We start from the raw sequence: 15,253 nt of genomic DNA on the forward strand, positions 1-15,253 counted from the left end.
AACCAGTGTCTGCAGTTCACTGCATGTTTTACAAAATATCATCATAGAACTGAAGCATTGTCATTCCTGTTGAGCTGGCTGGAAATTTAGAAATGGAATCGTCAGCCCATATTGTCTGAATAACAATGTGTTTTTTGAAGATCTCCAGTTCTTTCTTATACACATTAAAACTTTAGAGTTATCATTTCTCTCACCTTGACACTGCATATAAAAAACATACACAGATTGGGCGGCACCTGTGGCTCAAAGGGGTAGGGCACTGGCCCCATATGCCAGAGGTGGTGGGTTCAAACCCAGCCCTGGCCAAAAAAGAAAAACAAAAACTGCAAATAAATAAATTAATTAATCAATTAATTAAAAAACATACACAGATTATAACATATGGTGTAAATAAGCACAAAATTCTGCATGCTGGTATTGGTGGCCTTTTATTTCTACTGTATCAACCAAAAGTGTACAATCTGTACACTGGTTTTGTGGATGCCATTCCATCCCCTGTCTTCAGTGTTAGGTAACACATAAGGGAATATAGCTCTTCTTTACTTGTTAGGTAATTGCATTTACTCTTATAAGTCAGCAAGAGTTCTCTTCACTCACTTAACCTAAAGTGAAATTCATGGCTTGGTGCCTGTAGCACAGTGGTTAAGGGGCTGGCCATGTACATTCTGGATGGTGGATTTGAACCCTGCACTGGCCAGCTAAACAACAATTATAATGGCAACAAAAAAATTAGCTGGACCTTGTGCAGGGCGCCTGTAGTTCAAGCTAGGAAGCTGAGGTAAGAAAATCATTTAAGCCCAAGAGTTTAAGGTAGTTGTAAGCTGTGATGCCACAGCACTTTACCCAGGGTAACAGCTTGAAACTCTCAAAAAAAAAAAAAAAAGTGAAATTTTATATCTTCGTGTTTTCTTGGTAACTGTGTTTTTCAGGGAATGTTGACATTCAAGGACGTGTCTATTGAATTCTCTATGGAGGAGTGGGCCTTCTTGGACCCTGCTCAGCAGGATTTGTATCGAGAAGTCATGTTAGAGACCTACAGAAACCTGGTCTTCCTGGGTGAGGACAACTTATATACACAGTTCCACGGCTACACTAAACAATTCATATTCTCTCTGTGTAGAAGGTTTTTGTTCAGTTTATTCATTGACTGAGTATCAGGTTCTTGTTTCTGTAGAAAACTTTAGGATATCTTGGTATAGAAAAGAAAAATTCGAGTTGTTTTATTTTGGCATTAATCTTACCTTTTTTGAGCTGATTTATATCCTTCACTAAATAAATGGAAATTTCAGAAAATTCTTGGCCTGGATGGTTACTAATACCTTTAAGTCTGATATCTAGCACCAAATTTGATTTCAGTAGTTTTGGTATTGGAGGAGTTAGGAATGTTCCAACTTTAAATACTTTTTAAAGATTCTGAAGTAAATCTGTTTGGTATTATTATTTTAGGATCTTTTAAAATGTCTTTTTCTCTACTTCAACAAGGCATTAGATTGCCAATTGAAGAATCCCAATTTTTTTTTCTAATAAAACAGGTCTTGCTGTCTCTAAGCCAGACCTCATTACCTGTCTGGAGCAAAGCAAAGAACCCTGGAAGCTGAAGACTCAGCAGACATTGCTCAAGCACCCAGGTAGGTTGCAGTGAGTGGAGCAGGTAACACTGGTCAGAGGTCCAAGTTCTAGGAGGAAACCACACAATACAGTGTGATTAGGGAAACTCAGCTTAATCAGAAATTATTTCTGAGAAGCCTGAGTTTCTTTCCATTGTTTTTACATAAAAGCATCTCTGTTCATCTTTTTATCATTTTTTAATTTTTGTTTTGTTACTGATAAAGAGTCTCACTCTCGGGCGGCACCTGTGGCTCAGTCGGTAAGGCGCCAGCCCCATATACTGAGGGTGGTGGGTTCAAACCCGGCCCCAGCCAAACTGCAACCAAAAAATAGCTGGGTGTTGTGGTGGGCGCCTGTAGTCTCAGTTACTCGGGAGGCTGAGGCAAGAGAATCGCTTAAGCCCAGGAGTTGGAGGTTGCTGTGAGCTGTGTGATGCCACGGAACTCTACCGAGGGCCATAAAGTGAGACTGTCTCTACAAAAAAAAGAGTCTCACTCTCTTGCCTCACACTAGAGTGCCTGACATCAGCCTAGCTCAGAGCAACCTTTTTCTTTTTTTGTGTTGTTGAAGAGTCATTGAGGGTATAAGAACCCAGTTTACACTGATTGCATTTGTTAGGTAAAGTCACTTTTACAATTGTGCCTTGCCCCCAATAGGTGTGGCACACACCAAGGCCCTACCTTTCTCCCTCCTTCCCTCTTGCTAGAGCAACCTTAAACTAACAGTGTCAAGTGACTTTTCTTAGTCCCCAAATAGCTGGAACTACAGGTTTCTCCACCCTGTCTGGCTAATTTTTTTTTTTTTTAAACAGGGGAGTTCTCATACTTACTCAGGCTAGACTCGAACTTGTGAGCTGAAGAAGTCCTCATTCCTTGGCTTCCCTGAGTGCTAGGCATATAGTTGTGAGCCACTAGCCTGTTCATGTTTTTAATTTCCAGAAGGACCTTACTTTTCACTGATATTTCTTCTAGGTTACAGTGAGAATGAAAGAACTTCCTGTGGCTTACATGTGAGTGCAGGATGTAACTGTTCTTCCATTGCTTCTAAGGATATGAAATATATGTGTGTTTTTAGTATTCCTGGGAATTTTTTTTAAATATTCTTTAGGCTGGGTGTGGTGGCTCACACCTCTAATCCTAGCTCTCTGGGAACCAAGATGGGACTATTGCTTGAGCTCAGGAGTGTAAGATTGATACCCATCTCTACTAAAAAGAGAAAAAAATATCCAGGCATTGTAGTGGTTGCATGTTGTCCTACCTACTGGGGTTTGGTGGTGGGAATAAGGATGGAGAATTGCTTCAACCCAGGAGTTTGAGGTTGCTTTCAGTTAGGCTGATTTTATGACACTGTAGCCTGAACAACAGGGTGAGACTGTGTCTGAATAAAAGTTTTTCTTTCTTTTCTTTTTTTTTGAGCCAGAGTCTCAAGCTGTCTCCCTAGATAGAGTGCTATGGCATCACAGCTCACAGCAATGTCACAGCCTGGGCTAAAGCTATTATCTTGTCTCAGCCTCAGAAGTAGCTGGGACTACAGGCGCCTGAGATAACGCCGTGTATTTTGTTTGTTGCAGTTGTCATTGTTGTTTTTGCTGGACCGGGCCATGTTCTAACCTGCCGAAACTACTCACTGAGCTACAGGCGCTGCCAAAGGTTCTTTTTCTTTAGCATCATATCTAAAACATGTGAGTGAGGTGGTGATGTTAGTATTTGTTTCAGAAATCCTAGCAACACCACAAATAGTTTTTGCGTATTTTATGTTTTATATTTTTTTATGCTATAAAGATTTCAAATAAGTTTCTGAAGAAATTATAGTCTCATTTTAGCAGAACACTAAGAATTTCCCCAAATGTAAGAAAGTCTAATGTTCTGTTTTTTTTTTGATACCAAGCCTCAAGCTGTGCCCCTGGGTAGAGTACCGTGGCATTATAGCTCACAGCAACCTCAAACTCCTGTACTTAAGCAATTAACTTGCCTTAGCCTCCTTAGTAGCAGAGATCACAGATGCCCCCCAGAATGCCCACCTATTTTTTGGTTGCAGTTATCATTGTTGTTCGGCAGGACCGGGCTTTATGGCAAAACCTCCAGCTCTGATGTATGTGGCTGGTGCCTTAGCCACTTGAGCCACAGGTGCTGAGCTGAGTCTAATGTTCTTTTGCCTGAAAATTCTGTTTTTATATGGACTGTGAAAAATAATTTAATTTCTATGTGCAGTAATTTGCCAACCATTTTTTTTGAGACAGAGTCTCAAGCTGTCACCCTGGTTATAGTGCAGTGGTGTCATAGCTCAGGGCAGGCTCCACCTCAGGTTCAAGCGATGCTCTTGCCTCAGTTTTTCTATTATTAGTACAGACAGAATTTTGCTTTTGCTCAAGCTGGTCTCAAACTTGTGAGTTCAAGCAATCCACCCGCCTCGGCCTCCCACGGTGCTAGGATTATAGGCCTGATTCACAGCGCCCGGCCTTTGCCAACCTTAGTATGTTTAAACGTATCTACTCCCTAAATTTCATTTTTGGGATTTTCTTTTTGAGACAACGTAATGTTTCATGGCATTATATCTCACAACCATAAGCACTTCAGGTCAAGGCATCCCCTTGGCTCAGCCTCCTGACTATCTGGGAACAGACGCCCTCTAACACCGCCAGTCCTGGTGCATGTGGCTGATGCCCCAGCCACAGAGCTAAAGGCACAGAGCCAAATAATAACTTTAAATTTAGTTTTCTGAGAAACCTTCAAGCATTTTTTTTTTTCCGAATTTCAAGGTTTACATTTATTGAATAAATGATTCCTAAAAGAAAAGGACATAAATTGGTTATGAAGGAAAAGCTCAGACCGGTGTAAACATTAATCATTTGTTGACAGCAGTAATTAGGTATTTTGACCCTTCAAGCATTTTTTTTTTTTTGTAGAGACAGAGTCTCACTGTACCGCCCTCGGTACAGTGCCCTGGCGTCACACGGCTCACAGCAACCTCTAACTCTTGGGCTTACGCGATTCTCTTGCCTCAGCCTCCGGAGTAGCTGGGACGACAGGCGCCCGCCACAACGCCCGGCCCGGCTAATTTTTTGTTGCAGTTTGGCCGGGGCTGGGTTTGAACCCGCCACCCTCGGCATATGGGGCCGGCGCCCTACTCACTGAGCCACATGCGCCGCCCAAGATTGAGACTTTACATCTTTTTTTTTTTTTTTTTTTTTTCCATAGAGAGAGAGTCTCACTTTATGGCCCTTGGTAGAGTGCCGTGGCATCACACAGCTCACAGCAACCTCCAGGTCCTGGGCTTAAGCGATTCTCTTGCCTCAGCCTCCCGAGTAGCTGGGACTACAGGCGCCCGCCACAGCACCCAGCTATTTTGTTGTTGTTGTTGCAGTTTGGCCGGAGCTGGGTTTGAACCCACCACCTTTGGCATATGGGGCCCGAGCCCTACTCACTGAGCCACAGGCGCCGCTTCAAGCATTTTAATACTGAAACATTTATCTTCATCAACTTTGCTAAAAGTTTGTAATTTCTATGATTCTTTGATACACGTTTTTTTAGGGTTCACTGTATGATGTAATATTTCACTGTATGATGTGAAGCAAAATCTGATTTGCTTCACATTTCCCTAAGAATTAGGACTTTAGGCATCCTTTGAAATGCTCATTGACCATTTATAGTTCTTTGAAAAGTGTTAGTGAGCTCCTGCCATCTACCTGGTTCTGCCCCCTAGAATGTTAGGATTACAGACATGAGCCACTGCTCCAGGCCTCTTTTTAATTTTTCTTTTTTTCTTTAGAGACAGAGTCTCACTTTATCACCCTAGGTAGAATGCCGTGGTGTCACAACTTACAGCAGCCTCCAACTCCTGGGCTAAGGCAATTTCTCTTGCCTCAGCCTCCGGAATAGCTGAGAATACAGGTGCCCACCACAACGCCTGGCTATTTTTTGTTGCAGTTTGGCCGGGGCCAGGTTTGAACCCACCACCCTCAGTATATGGGGTCAGTGCCTTACTCACTGAGCGCCACAGGCGCTGTCCCTCTTTTTAAATTTTTAGAGTATGTCCCCTCACCTCAGTCAATTTTATTTGTACTTTTTACCTATACATGATGTACCAAAATTTGCCAGACATACATGGATAAGGAAAATGGGAAATTGTAGCTAAATGTACCATTCTTTACAAAATATTCATTACAAGATTTTCCATCATATTTTTCTGTCTGAAAATAAAGATTCAAAATGTAAAATATAATATTACTGTTTTATCTCTGAGTCACTTTTTCACACTTTTTTAATTATAATTTTGCATGATATTATTCAACTCTGTATACTTTAAGACATTGAGAACAAAAGTTAAATAGAAATCAGTTACATGTCTACTGGGAATTTCATTTCATTTTGTTTCTGTTAATAGGCCTACAAGTTTCTTATATTTGGTTTAGGAATAGTAGATTTTCTCTTTGTTGCTGGCCAATGGTTATTTTATCCTGTAGGTGAATATATATGAAAACTCTTTTTGTGGGTAGGGGGTACGGAGTCTCACTTTGTCACCCTCGGTAGACTGGCATGGTATTATAGTTCACAGCACCTGAAACACTTGGGTTCAAATGATCTTTTTCCCTGAGCCTCCCCTGTCACTGAGACTACAGGTATCCACCACAATCCCCATCTACTTTTTTTGAAGACATGTCTTGCTCTGGCTTAGACTGGTCTTGAATACCTGAGCTGAGGCAATGTACAGCTCAGTCTCCCAGAGGTGCTAGGATTGTAGCCATGAACCACTGCCCCCAGTGTAGTAAAACTGTCTTCAGTTTAACTCATACTTACTGGTGAATAGATATTATGTTTGTGTGGATTATTTGTGCAATTAAAGATAATTTTTGAAAGGCCATTTCATTTACCATAAAGTTAACATTTATCTTTATTAGAGATGTTAGATTTCCTGATTTTTAGAAGCTGAGTAATACTCTATCCTTTTTATATCCTGAATTAAATTTCACCATTTGTTTCTTGAGGCTGATGTGTATTTATTTCACCAAATGGATTATGTGACTAATGCTATAATAAATATATGTGCAAATAGCTCTTTATGAGAGCATGTACGTGATGGTTTTATATCTGTCCTACATTTTTTCGGTATGTATTTTATATATATTTAAAATAACAACGAGTTATTATTTTCTAACTATAAGCCCTTATATTATAATTTCATACTCTTCACCTTTTGTGACCACTTTGACTTAAAGTATATTTTATGAAATAAGACATGTTTTGCCTCAAAATATATTATCTCTTGCTGGGCACCCTTGTCATATGTGTATAATGCTATAAATCTGGGAGGCTGAGAGGAGAGGATGTCTTGAGTTCAGGAGTTGGAGACCAGCCAGAACAAGAGCAACACCCCATGTCTGTAGACCCTATGTCTACTAGAAATAGAAGAAAAACTTACCTAAATATCATTGCAGGCACCTGTAATGCCAGCTAGTCAGAAGGCTGATTCAGGAGGATTGTTTGAACCTAGAAGTTTCAGGTTGCTGTGAGCTAGGCTGATGCCGTGGCACTCTAGCCTGGTATATAGGATGAGACTCTGTTTTAACATGTGTGTATATACATACAGACACAAGCACACACATTTATGTACATATCTCCTTATGATAATCTCCCTTGCTCTCATTTGATTAATATTTGAATTAAATATCGTTCTTGTTCTTTTCTTTCTCTTTCTTTCTTTTTTTTTTTTTTTTTTTTGAGACAGAGTCTGAAGCTTTCACTCTGGGGAGAGTGCCATGGCAACATACCTCACAGCAACTTCCAAATTTAGGCTCAAGGGATACTCTTGCCTCAGTTTTTCTATTCTTACAAGACACAGGGTCTTGCTTTTTGCTGAAGCTGGTCTCCACCCATGATCTCAAGCTATCCACCCACCTTGGCCTCCCAGAGTGCTGGGATTACAGCTGTGAGCCACTCCACCCGACCTAATACCTTTCTGTTTTGTCATTTTTTATTCCATGTTTGTCATTACATGAAAGATGAGTATCAAAGATACAGTTGGATTTTGATTTTTTTTTTTTTTTTTGTAGAGACAGTTTCACTTTATCGCCCTCAGTAGAGTGCCATAGCATCACACAGCTCACAGCAACCTCCAACTCCTGGGCTTAGGCAATTCTCCCGCCTCAGCCTCCCGAGTAGCTGGGACTACAGGCACCTGCCACAATGCCTGGCTATTTTTTTGTTGCAGTTTGGCCGGGGCCGGGTTTGAACCCGCCACCCTCGGTATATGGGGCCGGCGCCCTGCTCACTGAGCCACAGGCGCTGCCCTGGATTTTGATTTTTTAAATCCCTATCTTTATTCATTTTATTTTATTTGAGGCAGAGTCTCACTTAATTGCCCCCGGTATAGTGCCATGGCATCATAGCTCAAAGCAACCTCAACTTCTTGGGCCGAAGCGATCCTTTTGCCTCAGCCTCTGGAATTGCTTATACTGTAGGTGCTAGCTAGAACACCCAGATATTTTCTTATAGACAGGGTCTCTCTCACTTGTTCAGGCTCGTCTTGAACCGGGACCTCCAGAAATCCACCCACCTTGGGTCCCAAGAGTCCTGGAATTGAAGGCATGAGCCACCTTGCCTGGGCTCCCTATCTTTATTTAATGTTTGTCCTTTCATTGTGAAGTTTAGTCCATAAATTTGTATATAATTTTTTTTTTTCTTTCTGAAACTGATTCTCAAGCTGTCACCCTAAGTAGAATGCCATGGTATCATCATAGCTCACGGCAACCTTCAGCTCTTGGTTTCAAGCGATCTTGCCTCAGATTTTCTATTTTTAGTAGAAGCAGGGTTTCAGTTTTCCTCAGGCTGATTTGGAACTCAGGGGCTCAAGCAATCCACCCACCTCAGACTGTAAGAGTGCTAGGATTGCAAGCATGAGCTACCCCACCCAGTCATATACATAGTTTTTGAAAGAGAAGAAATTACTGTGAATTATTTATATTATAACTTTGAAACAGAAGGGCTTACTGTTGACAATTTGTTCTTTTTACATCTGTACCTGATTTTGTTACTTATGTGAAGAAATATATCTTGTTATATTGTAAATATACACCCATTACCAGAGGTTTACTGCAGACCTTTTTTTTCTTTTTTTCTTTTTATTTTGAGACAGAGTCTCACTATGTCGCCTTGTGTAGTGTGCTATGGTGTCATAGCTCACAGACCTCAAACTCTTGGGCTCAAATGATCCTCTTGCCTCAGATTTTCTATTTTTAGTACTAATGGTTTCTTGCTCTTGCTACGGCTGGTCTCAAACCTGTGACCTCTAGCAATCCACCCCCCTTGGCCTTCCTGAGTGCTAGGATTACAGACGTGAGCCACCTCACCCTGCCAGCATCTATATACCTTGATAAATATTTCTTTTTTCTTCATTTAGAAGAACAGTTTTGGTGGATATCGTGTATGTGCTTTCAAGTTTTTCTTTTTCCGGCATTTTGACCTTATCACCAACTCTTTTTTGATGTGGAAGGTTCGTGTTGATTAATCCACTAGTAATCTGACGAGAACATCCTTAGCGATTACACATCTATTTTCTCTTGCTGTTTTCAAGATTCTCTTCTTGTGTGTGACTTACTTTCTTTGTTTTTTTTTTTTTTTCTCTAAGAGACAGAGTCTCACTTTATTGCCCTCAGGAAAGTGCCGTGGCATCACAGGTCACAGCAAACTCCAACTCCTGGGCTTAAGCGATACTCTTGCCTCAGCCTCCTGAGTAGCTGGAACTACCGACGCCCGCCACAACACCCGGCTATTTTTTGTTGCAGTTTGGCTGGAGCCAGGTTCAAACACACAACCCTCCATCGGCCAGTACCCTAACCAATGAGCCAGACGTGCCGACCTTGTGTGTGACTTTCAAATCCTTGATCTTCACCGGTCTTTTATGGGACTCTTTGTTTTTCCTAGCTAAAGTATGGTGAGGTTTCTTCATACTTTATGACGTTTTTTTTCTTACATTTGAGACTGCTTAGTCATTTTCATTGTGTTTGGTAGCTTCATTTTTTTATTTTACTTAGTTGTCTGTATCATTTCTATTTGATGCACTTAGCACTATTCAGATAAAGATTTAGGGTAATTTAGACATCTCTATTTTTTATGGTTAGATCCTGATTTTCTTTTTCTTTTTTTGGTTCTATGGGTTATGTCCCCCTAACATTTTGTGTATGTTATAAGCTTTCAGTGACTTGTGAGGATTAGAAAAGTCATCTTTCACAAACTTTGTGATATGGTTTATCCTGCAAGACTCTGACACACCTTATAATAAGGAAAGGAGATCTGTACATTCGGACAGTGTTTTGCCTGTGGAAATGTGTGGTTACTTTCTAGTGGAAGCATTTTTCCACGTCTTCTTAAGAGTTTCTCATCACTTGCCAGACTTGAATCTCTCTGTTACATTGGAGTCTCTCTGCTGCTATAATAATATTTTACCTTTGAATTAAGCATCCGCCGTCTGTCTTACAAACTATAGCACCATTCCTTTAAGCACTCTCATTGATGTAAGACAGTAAACTTTCTTTAAAAACACCCTCAAAAGCAAGAAGTATTAACACATGTTTTACTCTTCCTTTTGAAGACAAAGCTGGGATTTAGTAGATTACTTCCATTTTCACCATTCTCTATTAAGACAGCATAAATTCTGTGGTGGGGGTATATATGACAAACTTTTCTTATTGTTCTCCTTGGGTCTTTCATTATTATTGACAATTTTTCCTTTTATTTTAGAACTATATTTGTGTATATGACCATACACAATGTATGAATGTATGTATTTTTATTCATTTATTTCAGCCTAGGTAATTGTGACACTGGGAAGAGTGCTGTGTTGTCAAAGCTCACAGCATTCTCAATCTTCTGGGCACAAAAGATCTTCCTGCCTCAGCCTCATGAGTTCTTGGAAATAGAGGCATGGGCCATAGTGCCAGACCAATTTTTCTATTTGTGGTATAGTTGGGGGGGGGGGGTGTCTCATTATTTTTTTCTTTTTTTTTTTTTTTTTTGTGGTTTTTTTTTTTTTTTTTTTTGGCCGGGGCTGGGTTTGAACCCGCCACCTCCGGCACATGGGACCTGCGCCCTACTCCTTGAGCCACAGGCTCCACCCCCATTTTTTTATTTTTTTGAGACAGAGTTGTCAAGCTGTCAACCTGGGTAGACTGCCATGGCATCATAGTTTATAACAACCTCCAACTCTTGGACTTAAGCGATTCTCTTGCCACAGCCAGGAGTAGCTGGGATTACATTTGCCCACCCCAAAGCTCAGCTAGTTTTTGGTTGTCATTGTTGTTTTGCAGGTTGGGTCTGAATTCAAACCTTACATCTCCAGTGTATGTGGCTGGAGCTTTAGTTGCTTGAGCTACAGGCACCGATCCAGATGAGGTCTCAAACACCTGTGCTCAAGTGATCCATTCACTTCAATGTCCCTGATTTCTAGGATTAAATACATGATACAATGCCCTGCCTCTACATTATCTGTATAACTTTTGCTTACCTGTTGTGCTGCATATTATCAGGTTTTCAGAATTCCCCAAAATGCAGTGTATACATGCAACATTTACTTATCTTTAAGATAATTGGTGACTCTTTCCTGTATTATGGCATCTTCCTAATATTCTTGACATGAGTTTGTAAATAAAGTGTTTAATGTATATTTACTGGCTTCTGATAAAAAGTGAGTGGCTAAAATTATTGTTTAAATTTTTTTCAGCCCTATCTAATCATTCAACCAAAGACAGTTTGCAAGAGCTGAGCACAAATATTTTATTTCCAGAGATGATCCTGAGCAAATGTGAAAGCTGTGGCCCTGAGAATTTGAACTTTACAAAAGATTGCGAAGGTGTGTATGAGTATGATCAGCAGAAACTATGTTACAGTGGACTTGACCAATGTTTAACAGCTACCCATGGCAAAGTCTTCCAATGTAGTAAATGTATGAATGTCTTCAGACAGTTGTCAAATCTAAATAGACACAAGATGATATATAACTTAGAAAAAAATTTTAAATGTAAAAAGTATGGGAAAGCATCTAAGTTCTCACACATCACAGAACATAAGATAACAAATACTGGAGAAAAACAATACAAATGCAAAGAAGTTAGCCAAGTCTTCCAATCTTCCTCAAGACTCCATACTGGAAAGAAACTCAACAAGAACGAAAATGATGGCAAATGTCTTAACCACAGATCAAAGTATTGTAAACATAACATTTTGAGTACAGGAGAAAAACCTTACAAATGTAAAAAATGTGACAAACTTACCAAGAAGTACTCTCACATTTATGGCCATAATAGAATTCATTTCAGAGAGAAACTCTATAAATGTCAAGACTGTGGCAGAGTCTTTAAACATTACTCAAGCCTTTCTGTACATAAAGTACTTCATTCTGGAGGGAAACTATACAAATGTGAACAATGTGGAAAAGATTTTATCAGGCAGGCACTCCTCTCTAGACGTCAAAGAATTTATTCGGGAGAGAAAGCTAACTCAAGCCCCTCTGTATGTCAAAGAATTCACTCTGGACAGAAACTCTACAAACATCAAGAATATGCCAGAACTTTTAATACTATTTCATCCTTTACTAAACATAAATGTATTCACTCTGGAGAGAAACCCTACAAATATAAAGAAAGTGGTAAAGCCTTTAACAGGCACTCAAACCTTTCTGTACATCAAAGAATTCACTCTGGAGAGAAACCCTACAAATGTCAGGAATGTGGCAAAGCCTTTAACCGGCACACACACCTTTGTAGACATCAAAGAATTCACTCAGGAGAGAAACCCTACAAATGTCAAGACTGTGGGAAAACCTTTAACCAGTACTCACACCTTTCTGTACATCAAAGAATTCATTCTGGAGAGAAACCCTACAAATGTCAAGAATGTGGCAAAGCCTTTAACAGGCACTCACACCTATCTGAACATCGAAGAATTCATTCTGGAGACAAACCCTACAAATGTCAAGAATGTGGAAAATCCTTTAACCAGAACTCACACCTTTCTGCACATCAAAGAATTCATTCTGGAGAGAAACCCTATAAATGTCAAGAATGTGGCAAAGCCTTTAACCGGTGCTCAGACCTTTTTATACATCAAAGAATTCACTCTGGGGTGAAACCCTACAAATGTCAAGAGTGTGGCAAAACCTTTAATGTTAGTTCATCCCTTACTAGACATCAAAGAATTCACTCTGGAGAGAAACCCTACAAATGTCAAGAGTGTGGCAAAACCTTTACCCGGCAATCAAGCCTTTCTGTACATCAAAGAATTCACTCTGGAGAGAAACCCTACAAATGTCAAGAATGTGGAAAATCCTTTAACCAGCACTCACACCTTTCTGCACATCAAAGAATTCATTCTGGAGAGAAACCTTACAAATGTCAAGAATGTGGCAAAACATTTACCCAGCGCTCAGGTCTTTCTGTACATCAAAGAAGTCACTCTGGAGAGAAACCCTACAAATGTCAAGAATGTGGCAAAGCCTTTAATGTTAGTTTATCCCTTACTAGACATCAAAAAATTCACTCTGGAGAGAAACTACAAATTTCAGGAATGTGGAAAAGCCTTTAACCCATACTCAAACCTTTCGGTACATCAACAAATTCATTCTGGAGAGAAACCCTACAAATGTCAAGAATGTGGAAAAGCTTTTACTTGGCACTCACACCTTTCTATACATCAAAGAATTCACTCTGGAGAGAAACACTACAAATGTCAAGAATGTGACAAAGCCTTTAACTGGTACTCACCTTTCTGAACATAAAAGAATTTGCACTATACATAAAATTACAAATTTAAAAAATGTGTTAAAGCCTTTAAATGTAGGTGAACTAGTAGTACACATGAAAGAATTTGTTGTGGAGAGAAACTTTACAAAGGTCAAAAATGTGGCAAAGCCTTTAATTCATTTGTGAACTTTTCTAGACATTTATGAATTTATTCTGGAGAGAATACAGTAGGCAAACTGTAATTCACATTCAGTTCTCACTGTACCCAGAAGGAATCACGCAGGAGAGAAACCCTCCATATGGAGACTGTAGCAGTGCCTTTACCTGGTGTGCATAGCATCCTAAGCATAAAAGAACTCAAACTGGTGAGAAATCCTACAAATGTGAACAGTGTGGCACTGACTTTAACCAGAGCTCAAACCTTACTACAAATAAGAACATTCATATTGGAGAGAAATCTTACAAATGTAAATAATGTGGCAAAGGTTTTTAGTGGTCCTCAGTCTTATTAAACATAAGAGAAATTGGTTTGGTGCCTGTGGCTCAAGCGGCTAAGGTGCCAGCCACATACACGTGAGCTGGCAGGTTCGAATCCAGCCCGGGCCCGCCAAACAACAATGACGGCTGCAACCAAAAAGTAGCCGGGCTTTGTGGTGGGTGCCTGTAGTCCCAGCTACTTGGGAGGCAGAGGCAGGAGAATCGCTTGAGCCAAGAGTTGGAGGTTGCTGTGAGCTATGAAGCCATAGCACTCTTCCCAGGGCAACAGCTTGAGGCTCTGTCTCAAAAAAAAAAAAAAATAAGAGAAATCATAGCAGAGAAAAGTGGTAACAATGTGAAGATGTCGCAAAGCCTCATTCCAGTAGACACTTTTATGTACACAACAGAATTCATGTTACAGAAAAATTCTACAGGGTGGCGCCTGTGGCTCAAGGAGTAGGTCCCATATGCCGGAGGTGGTGGGTTCAAACCCAGCCCTGGCCAAAAAAAAAAAAAAAGAGATAAAAAAGAAAAATTCTACAAATGTGAAGAGGTTGACAGCTGTTTAATCTGTAAACCATTGTATAAATAAAAAATTTATAGCAGAAATTCCCTACTAATGAGAAGTGTCAAATCATATCACCTGTACTCATTTCGGTACATAACAGAATTCATAGAGAAATACTGCATATGTTAAGACTGACAATATCAAGCGGCATCTGTGGCTCAGTAAGTAGGGTGCTGGCCCCATACACCAAGGGTGGAGGGTTCAAACCTGGCCCAGGCCAAACTGCAAACAAAAATTGCTGGGCATTGTGGCAGATGCCTGTAGTCCAAGCTGCTTGGGAGGCTGAGGCAAAAGAATCACCTAAGCCCGGGAGTTGAAGGTTGCTGTGAGCTGTGATGCCTCGGAATTCTACCAAAGTCAATAAAGTGAGACTATATCTCTACAAAAAAAAAAAAAAAAAAAAGAGTGTGACAGTTTCTTTAAATATATCTCATGCTGGGTGGTGCCTGTGGCTCAAGGAGTAGGGCACCAGTCCAATATGCCAGAGGTGGCAGGTTCAAACCCAGCCCCGGGGAAAAAAAAACACAAAAAAATATATCTCATGCTTTTCCAATACTAATTCAAATGAAAGAGGGTGGCGCCTGTGGCTCAGTCAATAAGGCGCCGGCCCCAGATACCGAGGGTGGCGGGTTCAAACCCGGCCACTGCTGAACTGCAACCAAAAAGTATCTGGGCGTTGTGGCAGGCGCCTGTAGTCCCAGCTACTCAGGAGGCTGAGGCAAGAGAATCGCTTAAGCCCAGGAGTTGGAGGTTGCTGTGAGCTGTGTGATGCCATGGCACTCTACTGAGGGCCATAAAGTGAGACTCTGTTTCTACAAAAAAAAAAAAAAAATTCAAATGAAAGAAATACTCTACAAATGTCAGTCATG

At 40.4% G+C, this 15,253-nt stretch overlaps 1 protein-coding gene across 3 annotated transcripts in view; it reads left to right on the plus strand.

The window, feature by feature from the left end:
• LOC128572871 (zinc finger protein 43-like) overlaps positions 1 to 13,288 on the plus strand; it is a 49,795-nt gene extending 36,507 nt beyond the window's left edge. For all 3 annotated transcript variants that reach the window (XM_053573002.1, XM_053573004.1, XM_053573003.1), the window contains 3 exons: positions 930 to 1,056; positions 1,533 to 1,628; positions 11,323 to 13,288. In XM_053573002.1, the coding sequence (XP_053428977.1) occupies positions 930 to 1,056; positions 1,533 to 1,628; positions 11,323 to 13,181 (2,082 nt within the window). In that variant the 3' untranslated portion in view covers positions 13,182 to 13,288. The remainder of the gene's footprint in view (positions 1 to 929; positions 1,057 to 1,532; positions 1,629 to 11,322) is intronic.
• The last annotated feature ends 1,965 nt before the right edge of the window (positions 13,289 to 15,253 follow it).

The sequence above is a fragment of the Nycticebus coucang genome, chromosome 20 (genome assembly GCF_027406575.1).
Source record: "Nycticebus coucang isolate mNycCou1 chromosome 20, mNycCou1.pri, whole genome shotgun sequence".
Taxonomy (NCBI): Eukaryota; Metazoa; Chordata; class Mammalia; order Primates; family Lorisidae; genus Nycticebus; species Nycticebus coucang.